The following is a 25,748-nucleotide window of genomic DNA, read 5'->3' as shown; positions in this document are numbered from 1 at the left end:
GATTGCTAACGGCGATGAAGATGATGATGACGACAATGCGCTGAATCGTTGTTGGCAGTGCACCCATACGCCAACAGAAACTTTTGTGAAACAAGAGCGTTACATTAAAGTTTAGTGTCCTGAGGATACGGGCATACACACACGCAGACCACCAGTGTACGGGTGGCCAGTTATTGGCCAGCGAAGGAAACCAGAAACACACACAGGTCTCTTTCTCTCTCTACACCTAAGGATACAATTTGCAACGCGAAACGGTTTCGATCTCGATCAGTCGATTGCATTGAACACGGTGTATCGGATGATGGACGAAACAACGGACCGGGATGCTGACGTGCGGGAAGCTTTCCCGTCCGGTCGGGAGCAGATGGAAGGTCGGTTTCCCCAGGAAACCAATATTGAAGACTTTGGTGTGCAATGGTTAACGTCGAACGGTAGCGAACTGGATAAGGAGTACAAGCAAGTAAGTACCGGTGGGAACAATGCTTCCTGGTAGAGGTTTTTGTCAATCTGCTTAAATGGTTTACTATCTTTCTCGATTCGAAAAATGGAAAAGAAAATAATTTCAATAGGTGAGCATACGGAAAAGTGTAATGTGTGTTGGAACTTAAGTTTTGTAATTTTATTTTTAAAACGCGATGGAAAATCTGCATAACGACTTAAGATCAAATCAGATAGCTAATTGAAAAATTTATACTAAAACTTTCAAATATCAATCACAAGTTCCTGTTCCAAAGAAATATCCGACATAAACATTTAAAAGCAGAAGTTTGACCTCTAAACTTCGAAGCACTAAATGAAAATAGCGATTAATGTTGCTAGTGCTACGAACAATTTAATATTCTCACTGATTGAATCACTTTCGTACTTTTAAAATCGATGATTTTTACTTTCCTTCTTCAAAAATACAATTGTAGCAAAACCTTGGCATCTTCGAAAGGATGGAAATCGCAGGCAACTTGTCGAATAGTACGTCCGATTCGATCAAGGACCTGGAGCAACAAATCAACAGCTTTTACTTCTATGAGGTAAGCAACTACACCGAAAACAGAATGAAACTGTATTTTAATTAAAAACGAGCAAAAAGTTTGTTTGCAACTCTTTACTAGAACCTGTTGAACAGACGATGGAAGCAGAGAGTGAGAGAAAGAGAGAGAGCGAGAGAGAAAGAGAAAGTAATAGTCACGTAATTGAAAGTGGGAAAAGAATTGGAAATGAAACGGAAACCACGAACCCGAAAAACTGTCATAAAGTGCTGTCATCAAAATGTCCGAACACCGGAAACGGATGTTGCGCTGTCGTTTACATGTTAGCGATCGGTGCGAAGGCACGTGGCATCTGGCAAAAAGGGTTCTGGCCTGAGAACGAAGGTAGCAGCGAAATAACATCCCTAAATTTATCGCCTCAACCGTCTAGACCGGTTGATGTGATTTTTATCGAGCTGTGGATACATTTTTAGTCGATCACTGTGTAGTACGAGGAATGAGCGTGGTGAGAACACTTAATGTTTGTGCAAGGGAAAAGGGCCACGACGCGATGAGGATTGTGGTTTGCAACTTTTTGATCTGCTCTTGGCAGCAGGTGTGCTCGTTAGGTGCAGTGAAATATATACGGTAGAGCTCGTTCTCGAACGAGAGCCTTCTTGACTGCTGGGAGCAAAAGGACATGCAGTGGTTCGTTTGTAATTCTGTCTTCAAGTGCGCTTGCTACCTTCTTATGATGCATTTTTCAAAGCTTCTGGAGCATGCTTAAAACACAGTCTGCTATTAAAGATGCCGATAAATTTTAACAAGCTTTTAATTGCTTTACTGGGAAATTTCTAAACTTCACTCACAGTATTACTTCCATTTGGAATGATTTTTTAAAGCTGGCAAAACGAAATTCAATAGCTTTATAAGGTTTTTTTTCAGAAGAGCCTAAATTTATACAATTTCTATTAAAAAAATATTTTGAATTTTTTGTAAAGGTCTGCCTTTTGGGAGGTTATTATTTATTATTTAGGATGTATTATTCCCATTTAAAATTCGAATGTATTTTATCCTAAAGCTCATAGCGCTTATTCTTCGTAGGAAAACTATCCGTCACCATGCTTCTTTCAGTTAGCTTTTAACACATTTAGTAATCTTCCATCCTAATGAGAACATCCTGGCAACAATTACCAGCTCGAAAGGAAGCTTCATAATGAGCGGAGTTAATTTTCTTTTTTTACCTCCTTCACAGAAAAGTGAAACGATTTAAAGCCAACACTTGTAGGATGGCAAAGAGGTCGCTTGTCAGGGACCGAAAAAAAGAAAAGAAAATAAACTTTGTCACTTCGCAACCCGTCGTTCGACGGCAAGGCAAAAGAAAAGAGATTTAAAGGAACGCTTCTTTCCCTTCGCTGCTGCTAAGCGCTGAGGCACACTCGCCAAAACGGATATTGAATATTTGAAGTAGTGGAAAAGAAATTACGATCTCTCGCGCTTGTGTTTTCTGTGTGTGTACGCGTTTTTGTAGCGCTTTTATTGGAAGGAAAATCACACTTTTTTGAGTCTTTGTGCGTTTCGCCGTCCAATCACTGTCCTAAAAGGCCACCAGCCAACGGCCAACTGGAGCGCGAAAGGAAACTAAAACTAGCGTTGAAGTGGACCTCGGGCAAGCACCATAAGAAAACTAAAGACATAGAAAAATCAAGCGCAAAAAAAAAAAACAACGACGAGAAACACCGCAAGTTTTGGTTCAGACCGGAAAAGCAGACCGGTTGCGAATGTGCGTTGTTAAAGTACGTATTTCGAAAGAGTTAAACCGGCGTCATCGTTTTTGGGGTGGAAAAAGAGGTCCAAAACTGTGTTGTCTTATCATTGGATTTTCTTGAGGGAAAGAGTTTCTTTTTTTGTTCTGAACCGAACTCGCTCATGTAGCATAAAACTGCGACACCAGACCGAACGTGAAAATATTCGAATACGAGTAGAAAAACAAAATCGTGGAAGGAAAACACACTCACGCAGACGAGAAAGCAAGCAGAAAAGAATGTGCCGAAAGACAACATTTTCTCTTCCGTCTCCGTGTGGAAACTGTGGGGTGCCCCCGGGTATCAGACGGTGAGGACGTTTTTCATTCGTTTTCTTTTGGCAAAGTCGCGGAGTGAACCGTTTCCCGTGCGCTCGTAATCGAATGCGGATGAATGAAAGCATGCGAAAGATGCGCTGCGGGGCCAATGAATGCCTTGATGGTGGAAATTTGTGCCAGTACGTGCCGCGGAAAGTGACAACCGAATTTGGAGTGTGAATACGTCCTTCCGGTGTCCTTTTTTAAGGCTCCCATGGCGGGGCGCTAAACAAAGTTTCTATTTTTACATCGTACCGAATGTTGTGTGTGCATGCGTTGTGTTTTTTTTCTGTGAGTGTGTGTGTTTGCTTTGTCCTTTAAGAAACCATGCTGGGGAACAGAAAAAGAGGACTAATTTATGAACATCGATTTTATCGGCACCGAATGCGAAATGCAGCACAACCGATAGCAGCGGGAAGCTTTGACACTTTGGCAGCAGCAGCAGCAGCAGCTAGTGTTTGGTGTGGAAATTGTTTTCTAATTTGTGACCTGCGGGAACTGTGAGGTCAACCATGAAGGCTGTTATCTTCTTTCGGTACAGTCGATTAGGGACTTTGAAGAGCTTTGCAAGTACGGAATTTGATGCGAATTCATGTAAAAAAAAAATGGGTCACGCTGTTGGAGCGTGGTTTCCTCATGGGAAGAAATATAAATGTAATACGGGAAGGATCACGGTTCAATGGATAAAAGAGCGGTTAGATACGTGTGAATTGAGTGCCAAAAAAAAACTGGGTTGAAAATTGAAATTCGACGCAAAACAAAACACTTCACAACAGTTCCAAGGACGTCAACGCTCGAATGATAGTGTGAATTGTATTTCGATTTCAAATGTTGGCAAACGATATCAGCTACCGAACATTGAATAGAATAGAGCAGTGGTGAGCTACCCCGGAAACCTATCAACCCATTCAGGCGGTAATGGGGTTGTTTGTATCGAAAAAATAGCAAAAACTTTTTCCGGTTTTCACAATTGTGTGCTGAGAAATGGGCGCTGGATGGTGCTATTTTCATTGTATTTTCATTTACACTGTACTACACTTCATTTATCGTTTGCTTTGTGTAAAATAATACTACTTTGTGTGGTGGTTTATTAATTCACTAGAAAGCACTATAACGGACGAGAGTGAGAAATGAATCATTAATGTATCGAACGTTGATCAGATCGTGTATTAGTGTCACTCGTTGACGAATGCCGCAATCCATCAATCATTCTTATGAATATTAAACTATAAGCGCAGTTTAGGAGCCTCTTGTATTGAAGACAAGCGTTAGCAACTGCGTAATGAATTTGTGTTAATCACATAAACGACATAAAAAAAATCCGCTTAAGTAAGTGTAGCTGTTAAGTTATGATTATTATTGCTATTCGATAACATTAGAGACCATAAATTGCATAAAAAGAATATGAAAAATTGTTGAGTATTTTTTTAAGAATATTTTTCTATTGACCTCCACAAAAATGTTTCGTTGTTTGAATTTAGGTTAACTATTTGATAAAAGTTTCTAAAAATTTTTTTAGGATGAACTAGAAAGTCCTAGCATAAGTTTTACCTGTTCTTCTTGGCTTAACGGCACGCTAGGTCGCGCCTGCCATCTAAGGGCTTACTAGACTTGCTAATAACCACGTAGTTGGATAGTCGACTACGGCTCAAATTGGGATTTAAGAACTTCGGTCCCGTCACGTGAAGACTCACCACCGAGTCGCTCCCGGTGAGATTTACTACATGCACTTAAAAGCCCCATTAATCTTTTTATTTACCATTTCACTGTGTCTCATATTTCTCATAAATAGCAAAAGTGTTTCTCGTAAACAGTAACAAAAATTAAACCGTATAAACAACCTTCAACACCCTTTAACCTGCTGAAATGAGTTGGTGCAAGCATCCAAATTGAGATCGTTTCTGCAGCTCATTATGCCATGTTAGGACAATAAATCACCTACAATTGATTTACAAACATCGTTATTTCAATCGCAAAAATACGCGAAATGCGCTGATAGTGTGTTGATATCGTAAATGTAACTCCCCTGCAGTATCCATCCTGAGCGCTGCATCTCCTTTTCGGTGGCGAAATAAATTATTTTCTGGGCAGTGTTCCAAAACTCGCGTCGCCCACGACTACGAGTGCACCGAGATCTGTTGAATCTGGTAAATCTCAGTCGCTGTGCTTGCGTGTGTGTTTGTGGCAATGACCCACAAGGGAGGAAAAAAAAACGTCCAGGGAAAATCAAAGCGAAACTTCACAAAACGCAATCTCAATCAAACTCGCATAGTAGCGGTCGAGCAGTAGTGTGGCCATTTAAATGTACGATAAAAACGGGAACGCAAACCTAGATGAAAGCAGAGTTCATTCACAAACGGAGTGACCCCCCACGAGAATCGATCGCGATATTGGATGATGGATGTCGATGAATTGCGATTTCTACGCTCTCTGCACTGTGGGGTTGGGTTGGAAGTTTCTTCTTTGTTTCCTAACCACACTACCTAACGTCCGATAATAATCGCACGAACTGCTGAGCTGGTGGAAATGGTGACCGCTACTCACTCGCTAGCTTTCGCCCATATAGTTCTGTAAAGTTCTAGACACTTACTTATGGACGGGGGATGTATTTGCAACCGAATGGCACTCTCTGCTCGGAGCTGTGATCACGTTTCGGTGGGAAGACATTCACGCACACTGGTTGATTTATGTGTAGCTTTGTAGCCACGCCGGGAAAAGGGAAGTGACCCGATCTTAGCTTCAAAACGCTAAAAAACCGTCGGAGCAAACCTCACGTGTGGTGCATTTTTTCTCTCTCGAAAGCATAAATCATATGTAAAAAAAGAACGAAATATAAAAACTAAAAGCGCTTATGTCTGGTGATATGGCGACAAAGACGATTGGACGGTCTGAAAGTTCCCGCAACACATGAGAGACGAAGTCCATTTCTTCGCATTCAACAATGCGTTGCATTTCATCGACATTCATGACCAGAATACTGAGAACGTGCAACATGTTACTTCGGTTGACAGCGCGGTAGGGTTGTATGTTAATGTTTATGTTAATGCTGCTAACTACTGGTTCATGCTAATTTCCAATTCCGAATTTCCCAGTCAGAGGAGGCTTCTGCTTCGTATGTCAGTTGTCGTTTTTCTTCCCCGAATAAGCGCTCCCTACCTAGAAAGGTCGGTGCAATTGGGGAATGCGATAAACGATGTTGAATTGAAATCCAACTGCATCGACTGCTACATCGAACCAGTCCGCCGGGATCGAGGTGCTTAATGGAACCGTCCCCTGGCAGATAGTAATTGAATTCGTACATCGAACACCGTTACCGATTAAATGATGCATAATTGCTGTCGGAAGATTCGATGCAATCGATTGGCCCCGAATGTAACGATCACCGGGTGGACACTGGTAATTGCAGTATGCAGATAATTGAATTCATTTGCACCGCACCATGGACAGGAGAATGATCGTATCGTTCGGTTCGGAATGGGGTCCCTACAAATGTCATGGACGCTTCCTTTTCGATTGCGACTGGTGTAACGTTTGAGCGTCACGCCATTCCGGCAGACTCTTCCGATGGGATCGATTGGGCTGCGCAATGTAAAGTGTACGTAACACAGTGGCAACGGTAACGGTTATGGCGGTTGCAGTGCGTGATGTCGTACATTTAACCTTTATGGAATCAATTTTAAGACACTAGGTCGTCTGACGATGGTCTGAAAAATGATGACTTTATTCGGTAATTTCAATCTTCCCAATATCCGAAGAATGCCACGAAAGTGTTGAGTGAGATTGCAATACAAAAGGGTCATTTAGGCGACACGATGAAGGTCAAATGTTAAATATTTTCGCAAGGCACCCTTGCTGTGCACAGCAATTTGCGTTAGGTATTTGAGATATTTACCCCTCGTCGATTAATCGATCAAATAGAAAATTCGCCCCTAGATACATCATAGAAAATGCTCATCGTGCTCTAAGCAATCTTAAATATTCATTGTCGTCCCAAAAATTTGCATGCTTAAAATGCTTTAACCTTGTGGATTTTTTCATTTCACATAATACCTATCGCACATCGAACGACCCGAGGGAGAAAACTGCAACAAATCATTAACAACCTAATCGCCTAAAATATGACAACATGATTTTATGGTCGAGCAATATTGTTTCTCTCTTGTCACAATAACAGAAAGCAGCGTGACGACTGCCGTCTGTCACGCAAGTGGATTGATTTCAGCATATTCGATTGACATATTTCGTTGATCAGAAATCTAACTCACAAATTCGAGGTTTTGTTTGGAATATTGGACCCCCTTGAAAAAGGAATGCTAATAATCATCAACATTCGTCATAACGTCATTGGTGATCTGGTCTAGCCTTGCATTTGGGTGGTAAATCTTGGTCATAAAACGTTAGGCGAACATTGCGCTTCATTAGCTTTGATCGTGATGTTTAATTGTTTCTGGGCGTGAGCGGAGTGAAATAGGTCGGCGCCTTTCAAATCTTGGCTCAATCGAATTTGCATATTATGAGTACTATCATCAATAAAAATTTTGTTACATGGTTTTATTTTGCTTTATCTACCTGTTTTTGCTTGGATTGACCAACATCTGGCATTCGGCATTCGCATTATCTTGTTGCACGTTTTTATAGTAAGATTTTGATGTAATTATTTATTATAATACAATCAATGACCTGTAAGAACATGCTAACTATCTAATTGCATACTAAACTTGCTGATACCACGTAGTTGGATAGTCAATCATCACTGTAGGGGAACAATTTTGATGAGATTTGTACCCTGTGCTGTGCCTTATAAAGCCGGTGGCATAAAGTTTTATATTGTAAGAAAGCCATAAAAATAATAAAGGATTTACAGGTTTTTTAAAATAATTTGTCGCATGTCTGAATCATCCAAGAGCCTTGGAATATTTAGAGAGCAGAGTGTAATATTGGATAAGGGTAAATACGTGGGAAGACAGACGCGTACCTTGCAAATAGATCGAAGACTGACTACATTAAATGATTTCTATTCGTTTATCAGCTCGGGATCCCTTTCAAGCCACGGGCCTTACGGGGTCGCTCATTGCATTTAAAGGAAAAAGTGCCCCTGGCAAGAATAGTTAATTTATCATGTCAAGGAACAATTGTTTTTTCGCTAATCACACGCCCATCATTTAAAGCACGAATTGTTGTACAATTGTAATCCTGATGTCTAATGTGGCTTAACACCCGTCCATCCATTCCTCATCTCATCATCTTTCGAGTTTTCAATACGCCTAGCGTGGATTTCACAATTTGATTGGAACATCAGCCTCCTTCAGCACGGACAGTAGTGGCATCATTTTGCATTCCCGTCCGGACGCGAAGTCGCCGCAAATAATGCACATAAAACTGCCAGCTTAGAATAGTCGAATAGTGGTGCAGGCAAAGGAGGATATAAGATTCGCCAACTTTTTACTACCGCACATTCACACTCTGCGATACACCGTCCCCTAACCCTTTCCCCACCGACCGTAAGCCGTTTGATTCCGGTTTCAGCACGGCACGGTTTGTGGGGCTTCGATAGCCGAGAGCAGTCGTACGCACCCGCCAGTGCTTAAGTGTATTATTTAGTGGCCGTAAATCGATTTGTTTAATCGTAAACTTGGGTTGAGGCGGTATGTTCGAACCGAACCGTTCCAAACGCGGCGAAAAATGATCCGCAAATGATGCGCGCTTTATTTTATCGAGGCATCAATTTCGCGAAAAGGTATCTAGCGCTCCGGCGCAAAACGATGCCATAGGCCACGGCATGCCGCTCGGTGGAGCGATAATGGTGGCGATGCCCTATAGCAAAGGTTAATCGAACGCTGGTGGTTTGGATTGCGTCAGAGTGTGGCCAATTTATCACCCGGCCCGGCTGCAATTAACTGCGGCAAAGCGGCATTTTCTCGTATTTCCATCGATGTGCAGCTTACATAGATGAAGGAAGCGACAAGAAACTCGTACACGCTTTGAGGGCTTATAAGATTTTAACGGATCATACGAAAAAGTGTCTGATTTCGCTGATAGATGCTGAAGATGCTGAAGAACTGCTTGGTATTTGCGTTTTCTGTTTAAAAAATTTCATTCTATTTTAAATGCTTTTTAAGAAGTCCTTAAGAAACAATATCATAAATTCAAAGTTGAAATCATTGAATTTATGATTTGTTTGTTTCTTTTGCGATGAAAAAACCTAGTAAAGAATTAAACCCATTTTTTGGATGCTTTATGGCAATTGTGATTTCACTGTGAAATGGAATTTTAGTAAGATTATTTACATTACAATCTCGATCAGAACGTTCTAAAGTAAGTTTAAAAATGAAATAGGAATGCACTAACTCATCCCCATCATTGCACCAATGTTGCTAGTCCTACTAGGACACCTACGTTCCCCATTCCTGTTCCATCCACCTCATTCGCGTCACGGTCTGGATTCGATGGAACACATTTGTCTACAATTACCGTCATCTTCATGGCGCCAAAGTCATCCACAAACCATCCGCTGTTTGGTGGATTATCCATCAACCGTACAGTTCAAAGACCTGACAGACAAGCTTCCCACGACTTTGCCACCGTTTATCCAATCGATTCCCAGTGGCGGGCGTACATGTTGGTGTGTACATGTATGGTTAATAGAAAATGATAATTACGACCATCATCGTCCTATCTTGTGAGAGTCAGTTCTCGGCACTCATTCGTCTTAACCACCGGTTCCCTCTAGAGAACGAACGAGCCACAAAAGAATGGGTGGATCGGTGGAAGCTTAATGCGAAAATTGTTTGCAAATGTTCGGCGAGATAAAGAGATGCGGGGTTAAGGGGTCGATTTGACCTACTATTCGAGTTGGCTAGTGGGAAGTATATTACTCCTCACATGTGCAGTATGCCGCTTTCCAGACACTTGGAGCTGTTCACCAAGCACTGACCATATGTTAGACTGTTTCCCGTCCGGTGCTGTGGTAAGCACATTTGCTCGGTTTAGCCAGCATCAGGTCCGTAGAGAAACCAGGAATTATGAACATCATCATCTTCGCTAGTCACAGACAGCTATCAGTGAATGGTGATAATCGGTCGCAACCGAATGGACGTACCAAGCATGCTAACATAGTAACGCAAAGTTACGTGTAACAGGACAACTTGAATCCCATAAAGACGCACACTGTGGCGTGGCTGTACTGTCTGGTTGGTTCGTTTTAAGTACTGCCCGGCATTCAAATAACTAATTAGAGATACGCACAGCTTAACCCCTAATTTGGAACTTTAAAGTGTGTTAAGTTTAGCCAGCGTTAGATAATGCCACATTGTTTGTAAGGGTTTGCCGTTGGCCAGGGATGGTCTCGTACGATATAATAAAGCGTCAAACATGTTCATTAAATTGCAAACTTCGGGTGTGTTGTGATCATCCAAATTTATGCCAACAGTTTATGTTTACAATGAAAAGGACAGGACACTGTCCATCCACGTGCCGAAGCTCCCACGCTTCCATGCTTTAGTTTATCAGTAAAAGTATTCATTATGCGCTTCAATAAGCACAAAATTAGACGTATCTGATACTCATTCACCGTGGTGCTCTTTTTTTTCTATTCCTTGCGAATCTGTAAAAAAATGAGATTTTGCAGGTTTGTCCCTTTTTTCTCTTTTACCAAACTTTTACATCTTACAAAAGCTCCTTGCTACATAAAGGACATCGTTCACGTGCTCCTGCATAGGGAAAATCCGCCATGGGGCGCTTGGGATGGCATCCACTTCCGATAATTCGTTTAGATAGAGCTTTATTTAGGATGCCATTAAATTAAACGATTTTTCTCCTTTTTTTCTATGCGGTGCATCCGTACTTTTTTTTTTGCACCGGTCCTTTTCATCATCGTTGCTTTGATAGTTAGCCTGGACGTATGCTTTTGGTTGCACTTTTTGTGCACCCTTTTTTTGCAGACAATCCAGCTAACCTTGAGAGGGCGAGACGGTTCAGCTAAACGTCCTGCCCTAGCTTACTGTGAGAAGAGAAAAATCTCGATTTAATGTGAAAACATTTGGCCGTTCGCCGTTCGTTCCAAATGGACGGTAAAAATTGGATTGCGCGTTCGAGCGTGCAACAGGTTTCCTTTGCACTACGACGATTTGAAGTATCGTTAACTGTTTCATTATTTATGTGTTGGAAAGCTTCGCCGGTACCATTTTTTTTTTTGCAGTTGCTGCTGCTACCATACCTCAGTGCAGTTTGTAGCAAATCCGTTACGGTCGCGTTTATACTTGACAGTGGTACGTGCGCAAATGCACGTGTCCGGACATGCCGCTGCCAAGTAAAGCGTGTACGCGAGCGTGGAAGTTGATCGTACATAATCACTACATTAAGTACAACACCCCGTGGATTACAAGTAAATCAATCTGATTATCGTATAATAACTCAATAAAACAACCTTTTTTTTCCCTTACCGGTTACACGGTGGTCAGTCGGGCCACGCGCATTTGGACGTGTTTCGTGGAACGGTTTTGGGCTCGGTGTAGGTTACATGTGTTGCAATCCTTTGCGATGATCGTTTGCAGTGAATTGATAGATCACTGGGAGATGGTAGTGTGTAGTGTTTTTGAAAGGTTGAGGTTGCAAATTCCATTTTGTGTTGTGTATCCTTTTAAATTCTAAACTTTTTTATCAGTCACAAATAATCATGAATTTCGGAGTTCACCAGTGGATAGAAAACAGAAAGAGAAATAGAAGCTCTGTTCGACTTACACCACTTCAGCAAATGTGGTTTATATAGTGATTAATTTCAGGGAACATCATGTCGACAACTTCCGTCGGTGCTTCACCCGATGTTAAATAATATAAGTTATATATCTGAAAGTGTACAATCTACTAGTCAAATTGATACTTTGCCCAAAAAAAAATCCATTGTTCCAAGAAACTTATCCATCATCCCAGCATATCATAGCGCTAACCCAGCATAGGAATTGGTTGTTCTTCTAATGGGCATAGCGCGACTAATGCTTGCCGCTTCCACATATATGGACAAATAGGTTCGAAGCACCTTCTGTCCGAAAAGCGTGAACCATCATCATCGTCGTTCCCGGCCAGCTGCGTGCTGTATGACCGGAATGGTCAGCCAGGCAGGGATTCGTCGACAAACGGTACAACGATGCAACGGAAAAACCAGCCCTTATCTGATAGCTAGTCAATCAATTTGTCATAACTTACCGCTGCACACGACGTGTTTACAGTGCACTGGACAGCATCGGCCACCGTACCGTTCCGCGTACTAAAACTGTCCTTCCTTGCTCCGTTTCGCAGATCGATCATCATAAATCCCCGTCGTTTGAAGCATCAGACGATGGGGTTTTCCCATTTGGTGTTTTGTGTTTTGCTACCAATGTATCGTACGGCCAGTACCGAAAACCGTACCGATGGGTGATGGCTATGCTGCTGCTACCGGCAAAGGTATTTCCCACCCTTTGGAATGGTGATGATGTTTCTTTCAATTCCCATGCATTTAACTCTCAACCATTTTTTTCCTCTATCGTGCAATTTGATCATTGCCAACGAACGTTCATCGGATGCAGCAAGTACTTTTGTGTGGGCAAAATGTTCATTCGAATGAGTTGATAAGCAGGAACACCCACACATACACAAATAATGGCTTCTTTTAAATGGAATTTTCATTTCAACACCTCGTGTGTTATAAATATGAGTTCACTTTCGTAGACCCGTTGCAACCCACTGCGAGATGAATTGGTAACGATCATGAAGCCAAGATTTCTATAGGGCAAATATGCATTTGATGGGTGTTTCAGTTCGTGGAAGACAACATTCACTTGATAGGTGTTGTAAAACTATTTGTTGAATGAGGTTTGCTAGCAGCAAACCGTTTAGTTTGATAGACATTTGCCAAAGTTCATGAAGTTTTCGTGCAGTACTGATTAATGCGTTCGAATGAAGTCGAAGTTTTATGCGTTTTGTAACTGTTGTCGACTTTAAGGTCTCTCTTATATTAGATTAATTTAAAAAAACAAATGTTTCAGGAATCAAGATCTTCTATACTAGATAAAAAATATTGATTATCTATATTAAGACATCGTAACTAAAGCGTGCCACTGAAAGAATAAGCGCGATTAAAAAATTTGACAAAAAATAAAACCTGTTCCCAAAACTGAATGTTTATTTGCTGAACAGTGTTTGTGGTGTGTTCTGGACTATTTCCGAAAAAAAAAACATTTTTTTAATTCAATTGTATGCTAATGAACGCACTTTTGATCTGATGCCTCCCGTTTGGCACAGACTTGTCCCGGACGATTTTCGACGCTTTCTTCCAGTCTTTTTGAAAACTGTCGATGTTCTCCGTAGCTTTAAAATGTTTTCTCAAGTGTCCCTTGGTTAGCGCCCAAAATAACTCAATCGGCCTGGCTTCAGTTCCGAGGATGTGATCGTATCATTGGCATAGTGAACAGACGCCAAATCCGGCCCAAAACAACACTAGACCAGCACGGTTTCGTATCATGGGCAGCGAACGTCGATGCAAACACTCCCAGATGTAGGTATCGGTCTGTCGTTGTCACAAACGGTTCGGATATCATCCCGCATTCGCAAATGGCTTGCCACATCACCGCCTTTTTCCGAATTTTTTCGAGAAATATAGATTTGTCGGCTTCTTCGACATCCTGGCTTTTAGGCACGGTTTAGTATGGACTACCCGAAAGAGTTTGACAGTCAAAATTTACGTACGACTCATCGTCCATCACAATGCATGAGCATCTTGCCGTACAGCTTCCGAGCCCGATATTTAACGCATGTGGCCTACTTTGTACCTCGTTTCGGTTACTTTTGTTTTTTATACGTTTTCACACGGTTTTGCTAGTTCTCGGTCCAACTGTTGACCGACAGGACCAGGATTTCGGCCGCTTTTCGGCGCATCCTCGAAGCTGGACTCCTCCCAAAACTATCGGCTGGCGGTTCGTGCGCTTTCCGACGGAAATGCCTCGCATTTCCGTCGCTTTTCCGCGCTTTGAATGTGAACAATCAAGCATATCATGAATCAGCTGTTTTACGTAATCTGTTTACTAGAAACTTCATTTAGTAATCGTGCTTATACTTTCGAGGGCACACTTTAAATAAGAAAAACTAGAAATATGAAAAGTAAAATATTGAGGCAAATTAGACAAAATAAGGAATGGATAAATATTTCTAAACATAAAATACTTTTCCATCCAATCAAGCTAATAGTAAATTAGCTTGAATGTATTCTTATGTATTTAGAAGGTAATTAAATTGCTTTTTTATCAACTTTTTTATCAATTTAGCAGCCGTTTATCGTTTTATGTGACCACAAAGTTTTCGCAACCATACCAAAAAAACCCTCCAAATGTAACTTTCATCGTACCAACACGAGGGTGCCAAGCATGTGGAAGAACAAAAGCAAGAGGCCAAACTAGCAAGCTATATCAAATAATAAAACCTACACATTGAATAAAAGGCTTGATGGCTAAGAGCAACCTACCGACCGAGGGAAAGCTCTCGACAGACGAACAAGACATTCCGCCTGGCATGAGCAGCAGTAGTAGTGTCCTCAAATACTTTGACCTACATTTGGAGCTAGTTTTTTCTTGCCAACTTTTTCTCCGTTTTGTCGTATCCTTCCCATTTAGTGTGGATCTGCCTATAGGAATATATATTTTTTGCAAACTTTTCTTACGCTTGTCTCTTTGCGTTGAAGTTTTATTGAACGAAGAAGGGCATCCGTGCCCTCATTTTCCGCTCGCTCGAAAAACGTGCGTTTGCTAAAATGACATTAAATTTATGATTATATTTAGTGAACGCTACGGCGCAGTTTGATATAATATTAATTTCGTTTTTGTTTGGTCTTCTTCCTAAGCACATTGTTCCGCTTCGGCTGACCTTCCTCCTTACAAGCATCATTCATTTCCAACCCAGGCGTATCCCATTTTCACCAAGCATCTTATCGGCAGTACGGCTTTCCAATTGCGATTTTCAGTTTTTTTCTGCTCTGCAAGCTTTGATTAGTTTGTTGTTTGGCACCCGTATCCGGTATGGAATGATTGTACTATTTCTACTACGCGGAATCTTTACGTACACATTGCATGTGAACGGGAAGTAAATGCGTCACACGCATACACACACATGGAGTCACCCATTTTCCCGCCATCGCTTCCGGTTCTGATGAATCGTATCGGCTTCGGTGACAAATGGGTCACCGTTAGGGGATGAATTCCTGGCGTTTTTCCTGGACTACGTCCCGAACGGGATGATTGCTGGTGGCGCCGGATGTTATTACTGTGGGACGTTTGAAGGAGGGACGATGGTAGTATTTCGGGTTCGGCTCAACAAGCCATGACGAATGACCCGGGAGAAGTAGGCTGCCGCCAGAGAAGAGGTCGTCAAGTCGTTCCACATTTCTTCCAGGAGCTGACAAGTGGGCGGGTGGCTTACGTTGGCGTGAAAAATTAGAGGGAAACGGTCCGGTACGCCTACGGAAAGGCTGGTGAAATTTTCGACCAACGTAATGTTGACTGAATCTAGGCCATTCTTTGGAGTGAATGAATTTCGTTGCTAAGGAACAAAAAGGTTCAAAGAGGAGTGATAGGGTTTCGTTTGAACTGTGCGAATACATAAATTGGAGCCGAGTGGAGGTAAAAGCTTATTTTTGACAGACTGAATACAATACATCTTATGGCTCAGATACTACTTACATTGTTAAAACCACACCTGGAACGTTTCTCGTTGTTGTACTTAATACTTTTTGTGTTAACAAAAGTAGTTCTGTCGGCGACTGTTCCAAGTTCGCAAAGAATAACACCACAGTAAACACAACGGAAAAGTCAACAAACTCAATTCGGAGTAGATCGTGAATTCCTCCCTTCTTCCACAATTTTTCGGATTGATTGTACGATGGACAACTTTGTCGGTTTCCGGTAATTTTAGGATCAGCATAATTTTCGCACGTACAAAGATATGAGTTTTGTTTGGAGGAGATCGTCCAATACTACTTTCATTACAATTCCTTGCATACCAACCTGCAGATTGTGACACCCCGATGACGAAAAGGTCGCCTAAATTGCTAGTAAATAAATATCTTAGCATATCCAGATGATCCCTTTCTTTAACTAGTTTCTCCAGGAAATTCTTTGTTGTATGTATTAGACCAATACAGAGAGAGATGGGGATTTGGGAGAATTTTATCCTTCCTTCCTCCTACAGGAATTTCAAACAGTGGATGCTGAATGGAATATACGGAAATCATTTTCGGGATACAAAATTGGGGCACATCAGCTACAGTCTAGTTCAATTCTTCCCTCGAGAATTCTTCGAAATTCTTCTTCTAATCGATAGATGAAAACGATCGCAAACGTCAAGTACTGATGGAATTATCGCTTCCGATTGGGATCGCCGTTTGATTTATGGCCACAGTGAAATGAACGCATAAAATACGATAGAACAATGAGTGGCGGAATAGGTTCTGTTTGTTATGATGTTTTTATATCGAAACATTACAACAACGCCGGAAGTGTAATGCCAAATTAGGTTTTGCGAGCAAACCCATGTAAACGGTTTTATGTTGCCGTTCGTATAAAATAGATTGACGTTCCTCTTTGACCGGGTTAGTGAAATTGCGTTTCTAGTTTCTTCAGTTTCTCATACATTATTGGGCAGAATGAGGTTATATTTATGGATCTGCTTTGTCGTACGGAGTGAAACCGTCATAAAAATGTCAGTAAAAGTGAAAAGCTGTACGCGAACAACCAACTACTCTCGCCCATGCCATTAAAATAGATTCATCCGCCCTAAACGGGGTGCTTATTGATGGGAAAGTGAGTGTATAAAAATACTATTTATGGGATTGACAACGATCGATTGAAGTGCCGAGACAAAGTTACACCGTACCGGGCGTCCCATACCGAGCACCAAACAATTTGTCCACCGTGCATCTACAAACTCCCGGTTCGGCCTTGGCTGCATTGTTTAGAGGTAAATATGATCTAATTGTACACCCGTGTACGGTATGAAGGTGTCATTTCGTGTACGATTATGGCCACCCGCTGGTGGAAGATTGGTCCTTGCAGCCATCAATGTCAGTAGCCAGATGGCGGGGGGTAAATTTTCACTTCACTAAACCCAAAACCACCAATGCTTCGAACATGTTTTCTAACGAGCTCGCATTCATTCGCCAACGCTTATGTAAACGGTTGTCCATTTTGCCGGCCGTGCGCCATCCTGAGAGTGACAGATAAACAGCTAAACCGCGCGTGGAGTTGCACGCGGGTGTGGTGTAATTCGTGTCATACTGACATTTGTAAATTCTCTGACGAATTTCCTAATTGGTGCTGGACATCTCTACCCCGTTCGTTGCATTATCCATTTTGGCCAGCACGTGCCGTCCGCCTCATGTCTCTCGGACGGCCACAGCCCTCCCAAACTGTCACAAGGTACGGATTCTTATCAGGGTTGTGTCAGTGTTGGCGGTGTGCACTTAGGTACAGTCGTGCGTTTCTCGTGAGTTATGGTTTCTTTCTCCACACAACCACTCCCTGACTAGCCGTCGAATCTTCAACGTTTCTTAGATCATTCAGTTCTCTTCATCACGACACACTTGGGGTTGAAGCTCATCTGAGTCGCCGAACGTGAGATGCTCATGATAGGACCGGGTGCTAAAATATGGAACAAGTCTAAATTGTACAATTATTGCCAATTAATTGATAAAGTTCGGCTCATTAGTGTTTTGGTTCGGAAGAGAAAGAGCGAAAGAAACAGTAGAGTGAGCCAGCATGTTCACGTGTACTAAAAGCTCGCCGTGCAGCAGCACTGTCGAATGCACGAGACGAGCGAAAGACATCTTAGATTGATCGACGGTAAATTGATGTACCTTCGTCGACAACAGATGGCGGACCGATATCCGTACCGATATGGTTTGGGCCGGTATATGGCAAGACGGATGCAATGAGCCAACTGCTCACACCGGGGTGCCCAACCAAAGGGTAGCAACGATCAGGTATTTTGATTCGATTAATTATTTATGAGAATGCGAAGTACCCATGTATGGGAGTGCTCATAGCGCGTCAGCAGTAGTCGCCGTGTACTGCAGTTACAGTTACATGTCTTCACCTGTCACCGTTACATGCTGCTGCCCAGACCCAGCCCAACCCAAACCCCCATCGGCTAGCTAACGGAGCACAAGCTACCCACTAAGATAAATCGGATCACCCATGGTTGATTGGCGAACTGTCCTAGCGCTTGCTTGTAAAGCATATTTATGCTGGACGAAAGCAATCCGAGCAAGTGTCGGACCGGAGTTAGTCCGGTAGGTTACTGTCTTGTTTTCGAATTTGTTCACCCGAAGGTGTGAGGCACGTAGTTTTGACTGGGAATTAAATTAAACCACCGTAGAAACACTGCTAATGGGGTGGAAGATGGTGGTCGAGGTGCATTATCAGCGAATGCATCGCCATCATCCATATGGATGTGTGGTGGAAATACAGCAAAGGGAACAGGGTAGAAAAAAATAAATTGATCAAAAATGAAAAAAACGAGACAAATCGTCTCTTAATTGCTGAATTTAATTTTTCAACAGCTTTTTCTTGTATCGCACAAAGTTTAGATGTTTTCTCACAGAGGGCGTTAATGTGAGCGTGAAGTAGTAGCAAATATGGCAATGTAATTCAAATGCTGCATTTTTTGCGTATTTTTTGAATATGTTTTTTTGCATTTGCTTAATTTTGAATTCTTGAAGCATGTTTTCAATGTTATAGAATCTTTCAATATGATTAAATGTAGAGTATGACGCGCGTTGAAGTTTAGTACCAAATAAGATTTGTTTTTAATTCTATTTCTTTGAGGACGGCCTGACCGCATTACTTATTAGAAGTATCAAAAATCCTTAAAACAACACAATTTTTAAATTTTCACTAAAAATTGATAAATAACGGCCGTAATGTACACTCATGCCCATATGACGCCCTCCTCGATTATTGCATGCATTAATAGGCAAACAACACTCAACGGCACTCAATTAGAATCAATCAAAACAAAACACAATCCATTGATTCGTTAAACCCCGTCTCATTACAATAATGGTGCTTGATGCTTGAGCTGAATGGGTTTAACCTTTTGCTTGCTTAAAACTCATCTCATTTAGCGTCGGGGGCGCTTAGATTTACCGCCACCGCACCACATGCTAATGAGACGATCGAGCGGGCACGTGAAGTTCACCAAATTTAGCATGAAAGCAGTCCTCGTCTAATGAGAAACACCCATTATGGTACGCCGGTAACGGAAAGTGGTCGCGTCAGGATTATTATAATGATGATTACTTCAAACTCTTTCGCTCCCTAACGCCTGTTCCGTTGTCCAGTGCTCGTTTGCTGGGGGGCTCGTTTGTGTGCCGTATGGGACGCCGAATGGGATATAATATGCAAGTTCCAAAGCGAGAAAAGATGGTGGTAAACACACATGCAATAATCAACCACGTGTTGGGCGCTAAATGGGGCGTGTAATTTCGTCCGCCAAGCTTTTGAGACACACGCTCGCGCGGATGGAGATTTTATTGCAATTTTATTGAACCACTAGTAGATACCGAAGCGAGCACGGTTTGATAGTGGACCGTAAACGATCGATTTGGATGCAATTCTGCTCGATTAGTGTGTGTGTGTGTGCCCCGTAGTTCGTTTAATGGAGCGTTGCATTAACGCCCGCGTTTGGCACGATGCGTAACGAGCTTCTACAGCGTGGGACTGTTGGTCAGAGTGCTCGTGTAAATTAAATTACTGCGCTATGCTTTTATCGGTAGCAAATGTGGAACATACAGCTTGGATGGATCGTATGCTGGATGCTGTTGATGCAATGCTTCACGTGACAAATTTGTTTATTTTTTTATTTTTAATTTCATGCTACATTATTGTCTATTATGTTTGTTTTTATACAGTTTAATGAAAAATGTGAGAGTTATTTAAAATTGATTATTAAATTTACGTTAATGCTCGCTTCAACATCAATTATCATTTCTCGGGAAATGTAAATGTCTTATACGCCCTTTCTTTCAAAAATGTAAGCACTATTGTTACGTCAAAAGTCACCCAAAATATCGCTCAAAAATTCCTGTTAGTCATATCATTCATCTTTGGCTTTATTTTTTAATTTTTTTTCTTGAGCTGTTGTCTATGACCTGTTGACTGTGAAATATTCCTGTTCGTTATATCATTCTTCTTTGGTTTTTTTTATTATTTGGTGACAATATGCTGATGGAAGCCATCCGCTGGTTCATATAGTATGTTGCTCTTTAACGCCGGCATTTTTTTTTACTCACAGCTCGTAACTTAGACGACATACTTAAAATAAAAAGGTTTTCTAAAAATGTTCAACACCTAATGTAGAACAAAAATGTACGGCTAACCTGTCCCAGCATACAAAAACACATGGCCAAACACATTCATTCAAGCGCACACGTTCGAAGTATCGAAGAACAGGTTGCTCTGCATGACGTTTGACGTTTTAGGCGAGCCGGTTTAAGTGAGCTGCCGAAACGTGAGCTGCACCACGGACTTGATTATCGTCTGTCACGAGGGACACGTCTCAAAATGTGACCGTTTGTAAGCGTGCTGACACAGAAGCTGGTCAAATTTCTTCCCAGCAGGGCAGGATCATCGTCAGCCAGATTCTTTGGTCGGTGTGGAAATACTTTTCACAACGGGACGGCATGATGATGATGGATCAGTATGCTTGATGGGAGAGTGGTGCGTTCTATGCGCTCGGTAGACAAATGGTAGCCACCGAGCAAACGAAACACAACAACACACTACGACCAAATTTAATGAACCGTGGCTGTGCCAAATAATGGCATTCACTGTCGTATTTGAGAACAGTTTGAGGTTGCTTTTACTTATCACCTAAATTTTCTTTTCTCCATTTTCGTTTCAGACTGAGCAATTTGCAGTATTATGGATATTATTCGTAGTGATCGTGCTGGGTAATACGGCCGTGCTGGTGACGTTATTTCTTAACAAAAACCGCAAATCGAGGATGAACTTTTTCATCAAGCAGCTTGCAATAGCAGGTATGCTTTAATATTTAGCTTAAATTAAGATAAGTTACAGCAACCAACAGTGAGTGTTTTCTTTTCCATTATGAAAGAACGTGTCACAATCACATGTACATTCACACACGTGTTTATTTTTAAAACGCATTGTAAATATGCTCCACACAAATCAAAACATCATCGATTGAACGAACGAACGAATGGCTGACCCACTCACACAATTTACCATCAACGCTTGGCAAGGTGTCAGAAATAATTTGATCCTGTTTGCAGTTTGCCTACCGGGCAAATAATCGATTACTTTTCAACCCGAACCCACAATCACACGTTGATGGACGGTCGCTTATTTGCTGTCTGTTCGTCCCTTCCGGCAGATCTCAGCGTTGGACTGCTAAGCGTGCTGACGGACATTGTGCAGCGGATAACGATCTCCTGGTTGGCCGGGAATGTCGCCTGCAAGTTGATTCGCTTCGTCCAGGTATGGGTGACGTACGCGTCGACGTACGTGCTGGTGGCCCTTAGCATCGATCGCTACGATGCCATCACGCATCCGATGAATTTCTCGGGCTGCTGTAAGTACTGCAACACGTGGTGCGGTGTGAAAATAGTTTTTGTTTATATTTACTTTATTTTTATTTCAAACGCTTTCCTACATGGCTCACCCTATTTCCACATCCAATCGTTATTCGATCGCATGCACGACTGGGCGCCTCCATTGCACAAAACGGTTTCATCGTGTAGGGAAGCGTGCCCGCAGACTGGTAGCCGCTGCATGGGGCTTCAGTGCCGTCTTTTCGTCGCCAATGTTTTACCTGTACGAGGAGCGTGTCATACAGAGTGAGTACGGGTAACCGCAACGCAGCGGTGCAATTCATCTTTAACCACCCTTTCGTTCGTCACACACAGATCAAGTGCAGTGCTGGATTGATTTGGGTGATCCGTTCCGGTGGCAGGTGTACATGTGCTGGGTGGCTGCTTCACTTTTCGTCATTCCGGCGTTCATCATTTCAGCTTGCTACGTCATCATCATACGAACGATTTGGAGCAAGGGTTCGATGCTGGGACCTGCTCCTGTCGGAACGGGTGCAAACGGAGCAAAACGTAAGTAGACGACGAACGTTCAGTACGAAGGTAGGCTCGGTATTGCATTAGGCGACTTCGACGGTGGACTTATAATCCAATTTATAGTACGAATTTAATTTTGTATCGCAAGATGAGTTTAAGAAGCGTACACAGCAAGGGTTATTGGTTTTTTTGTCATGATGCTCGTTTGCTGGTGCTTGCATCGTGGATTAAAAAAAAATCTGTTTCATATTAGCATAAAGTATGCATCAATATTTATTCTGAATAAAATTTGAATAAAACTGGACGGTAAAGCCCAAAAAACTCAAAGAGAACGGACAATAATATAGAAACTAAGTTTACAAGATCATCGTAGGAAAGATTTAGCAACACAGGCTAGGCTGAACAATACGACTCTAGCGTGCTTTAACTAATTTTATGTTATTCCACCACAGATCGCCCACTTCGCAATGGAGCCTGTGCAGAGCTTGCAAGCAGAAGGGCCAGCTCGCGAGGCATCATACCACGTGCGAAGGTGAAGACGGTCAAAATGACGATCGTGATAGTGATCGTGTTTGTGCTCTGCTGGTCGCCGTACATCGTGTTCGATCTGCTGCAAGTGTTCGAGCAGATACCAAAAACGCAAACCAACATCGCTATCGCCACCTTCATCCAAAGTCTGGCGCCACTCAACTCGGCAGCCAACCCACTGATTTACTGTCTCTTTTCCACGCACTTTGTGCGCACACTGAAGTAAGTAATGATACACTGCACCGCTTTGGCTTATCCTTTTCAAATGTAATTTTAACACACTATTTTGCAGAAGACTTCCACCATTCCGATGGCTGCTCTCGTCGCCGCTTTGCTGTGCCAGCGAGGAAGACCGCTCGGACAGGGCCCGGTGCGGTACGATCTCGAACGGAAATCGTAACCTGCGCAACCAGCACAGCAGCAGCTCGATGCGAACGCTAACCACCTCGCTGACCGTGTCGACCCGCCGCTCAACCGCTACTATTTCGACGCGAGGTACGAACGGTGCTGCTGCTAGTGCTGCCGGACGGTTGCTCGTGTAGCGAGGGGTGGTGGGGAGTGGACTGGTGAGCGGGCCGACGGTGCCCGGTGCCACGCAGGTCTATCTCGATACCGAAGGTAAAATATTCCTCGTGCACAAGACCGCTCTCCACCAACGCCTTGCTTAGAAAAAAGCGGTCCTCCGAGGTGAGGAGGATTTAACTGATGCGGGTTTGCGTCGGTTTCGGAAGGATCTCAATCTACCAACCCTCTGCCATCGATCCATGTTGGCAGATGTGGCTTGGGTACCATTCAGTGTTTTATCTAGTCAGGATGTGGATATAGCAACGAAAACAACCTTCTTCAACTTCCCAAAGAACCGTCTGCATGCAACGCAGAATTCGCACAACGACAGTAAGCCTTTTTCGGTATGTTGGCTTTGTAACAATGGCTCGAAGTGCAGTGGAACTTGAGCCGTTACAAAGCTACGAGTAACGAAGCAAAACCCAGGAAGAAATCATATTAAAAAGAGATAAACTCATAAACCAAACATTGTGCTAAACGCATAGCATCCTGCAGGGCATTCTGTAAGCAAACTTAAAAAAGAGCCTACAACGAGTGCCGCATACATGAGAAAAATCTTGGCTTTTTATGCTTGTAATACACTTGTTAGTAAGACGTGTCACCTGGGCACAGTATTGGGGACAAAATTTCACAAAAATCCAATTCTCGGGGATCAGAGCAACTGATGAGAGGATGAAATGTGATTTGTACCGCTCTGGATGCTTCCCGTACTAACAACAGGCTTGTCGTTGCGGCCACAGATAACCCTTGAGTGCGTGCTAAACAACACCAGCAGAGTAACTATATTTCATGACATGATGATAGATCGATCGATGTGCTTTGGTTAGCTTTAGGTATTTGTCATGCAAAAACGAAAAAACACACTTTTATCATCAGGTAAAGTTGCAATTCGCTCTCTATATAGTTTGGGGCGCAAGTTTGGAGCATTTTGAAGCGAAAAATGTATACGGGACGGAGGTATGAACCAAAAGGCTTTAGAATCAATACAGAATCTAGATTATTTTAACAGTCAGCCACAAAAACTCGTTTTTACTAAACCTTCCAGTGGATGAAAGGATATATTAAAGATAATTATCAAACGTTACCGTGCCACTGTCGTAATAAGCTTTTCTGGTGTCATTTTTTATCTGTTAACGAATTTTCCCCGTCAGCTTCAATACAGTTCCAGGTAGCGGGTGAGCTAAGTGCCATGCAAGGGTTTAGTGAAGAGAAACATGTAATGTGAACTGTTTCAAAAGCGGGCGTGTTATCGACCGATCTTTGAGCCTAATGTTAAAGGAGAGACATTCACCCTTTCTAGCAGTGTAGGGATGTTCTTCAGAGAGGAACATTAACTTCCGAGCTAATGTAAGTGTGCATTTCTACTCATACATGTATTCCGCGGGTAGTCAGGTGCGTAACAAAATTCGATAAGAAATAGTTTTTGATGTTTTTCAGTTTACATAACGATAATTTGTGTTAGTTTGTGTAACATCGCGCTGTAAGAGTATTAATTCCGCCGATCTAATTCCATTTGTGCAATATTTAGATTTTTTTCAACGCCTAAAAGTATGCAATCGTATTATTCGTAGATACTTTTAATGGTTTTAAAGAGATATTTTATTACTGCACTCTAGTTTGCTATCATAAAACTCCCATGAAGCTCTCGCTGTACTACTAAATAGTTATAACATTACATTACATACATTCAGGCGCCCACACGCAACACAAAACCCATGACAGGCGGATCTGTCGCATCCGGTATTCTCTTCATCTCTATTTCGACTGATGACACTTTAGTTTCGTAATTTTTCAACAAAAATAATGAAGAAAAACATGCGATTTGTACAATTGTAATAACAAAAACATTCTTGTATACCTGTTGATGATAAACATATACAAACAATAAATGAATTATATTGAACAACAACACGGGCGCTGGAAACGAAAAGCCCACTTCGAAAATAAAAACAGACTTGCCTTTATTGTTTCCTTAGTACTGTAACAATGACACATCGAGAACGGTCAAACCTCTCGTTACATTTATCTGTGTGCAATAAGTTAACGCTACATCGCCGTACTACACTGAGCATATCGAATACATCTGTCCCTATATCTTACGCGATAACTTTATCCCATTCTTATATTTATACCATCTACGCGGCCCGGGACATCATTCTTCGGGGGATTTGATTTCTCGGAATTATCTTAATGCAGAAAAAACAGAAGAAAACTGCTCTACTCTGGCAAAGCTGTCCTATTTTGTCATTCCTTGTCCGACGACATAATACGGCGCTCGCAACGGAAGGGAAAGAGAAATTCGAACCCATTCATTTCGGGAGCGCTAGAAGAACGTTCGATGCGTTAGTTGGCTTTCAGTTTTATATCCGGCTCGGGAGTTCAATGAACCTTTCTTGATCGATGTTTTCGATTGGGTTCGGTGCTGTTTGAAATTCGACAAACGTATACCAGTGCATTCAATTTGCCG

General features: G+C 42.2%; 3 protein-coding genes across 3 annotated transcripts in view; all 3 read left to right on the top strand.

Annotated features, from left to right (window-relative positions):
• The window catches only part of LOC126558678 (pancreas transcription factor 1 subunit alpha), a 396,742-nt gene that overhangs the window by 74,073 nt on the left and 296,921 nt on the right, over window positions 1-25,748 (top strand). The window lies entirely within an intron of this gene.
• Window positions 1-25,748, top strand: part of LOC126558880 (uncharacterized) — a 204,381-nt gene that overhangs the window by 64,933 nt on the left and 113,700 nt on the right. The gene's annotated exons all lie outside the window — the stretch shown is intronic.
• Window positions 302-23,380, top strand: LOC126557899 (cardioacceleratory peptide receptor-like). Its single transcript, XM_050213810.1, has 8 exons — window positions 302-460; window positions 915-1,025; window positions 21,007-21,142; window positions 21,499-21,696; window positions 21,866-21,961; window positions 22,031-22,225; window positions 22,642-22,939; window positions 23,010-23,380. Exons 1-8 carry the CDS (start codon window positions 302-304, stop codon window positions 23,257-23,259), a joined length of 1,443 nt encoding a protein of 480 aa, XP_050069767.1. The 3' UTR covers window positions 23,260-23,380.

The sequence above is a fragment of the Anopheles maculipalpis genome, chromosome 2RL (assembly GCF_943734695.1).
Source record: "Anopheles maculipalpis chromosome 2RL, idAnoMacuDA_375_x, whole genome shotgun sequence".
Lineage (NCBI taxonomy): Eukaryota > Metazoa > Arthropoda > Insecta > Diptera > Culicidae > Anopheles > Anopheles maculipalpis.
Note: the sequence above shows the minus strand (reverse complement) of the source record. Positions and strands in the feature narration are given on the sequence as shown.

Bases quoted from the DNA above. Each gene is read 5' to 3' on its own strand.
- LOC126557899 (XM_050213810.1), top strand. From the start codon at position 302: ATGGACGAAACAACGGACCGGGATGCTGACGTGCGGGAAGCTTTCCCG. The intron at 461-914 runs GTAAGTACCGGT...ATACAATTGTAG, and splicing joins TGGATAAGGAGTACAAGCAA to CAAAACCTTGGCATCTTCGA. The intron at 21,962-22,030 runs GTGAGTACGGGT...CGTCACACACAG, and splicing joins CGAGGAGCGTGTCATACAGA to ATCAAGTGCAGTGCTGGATT.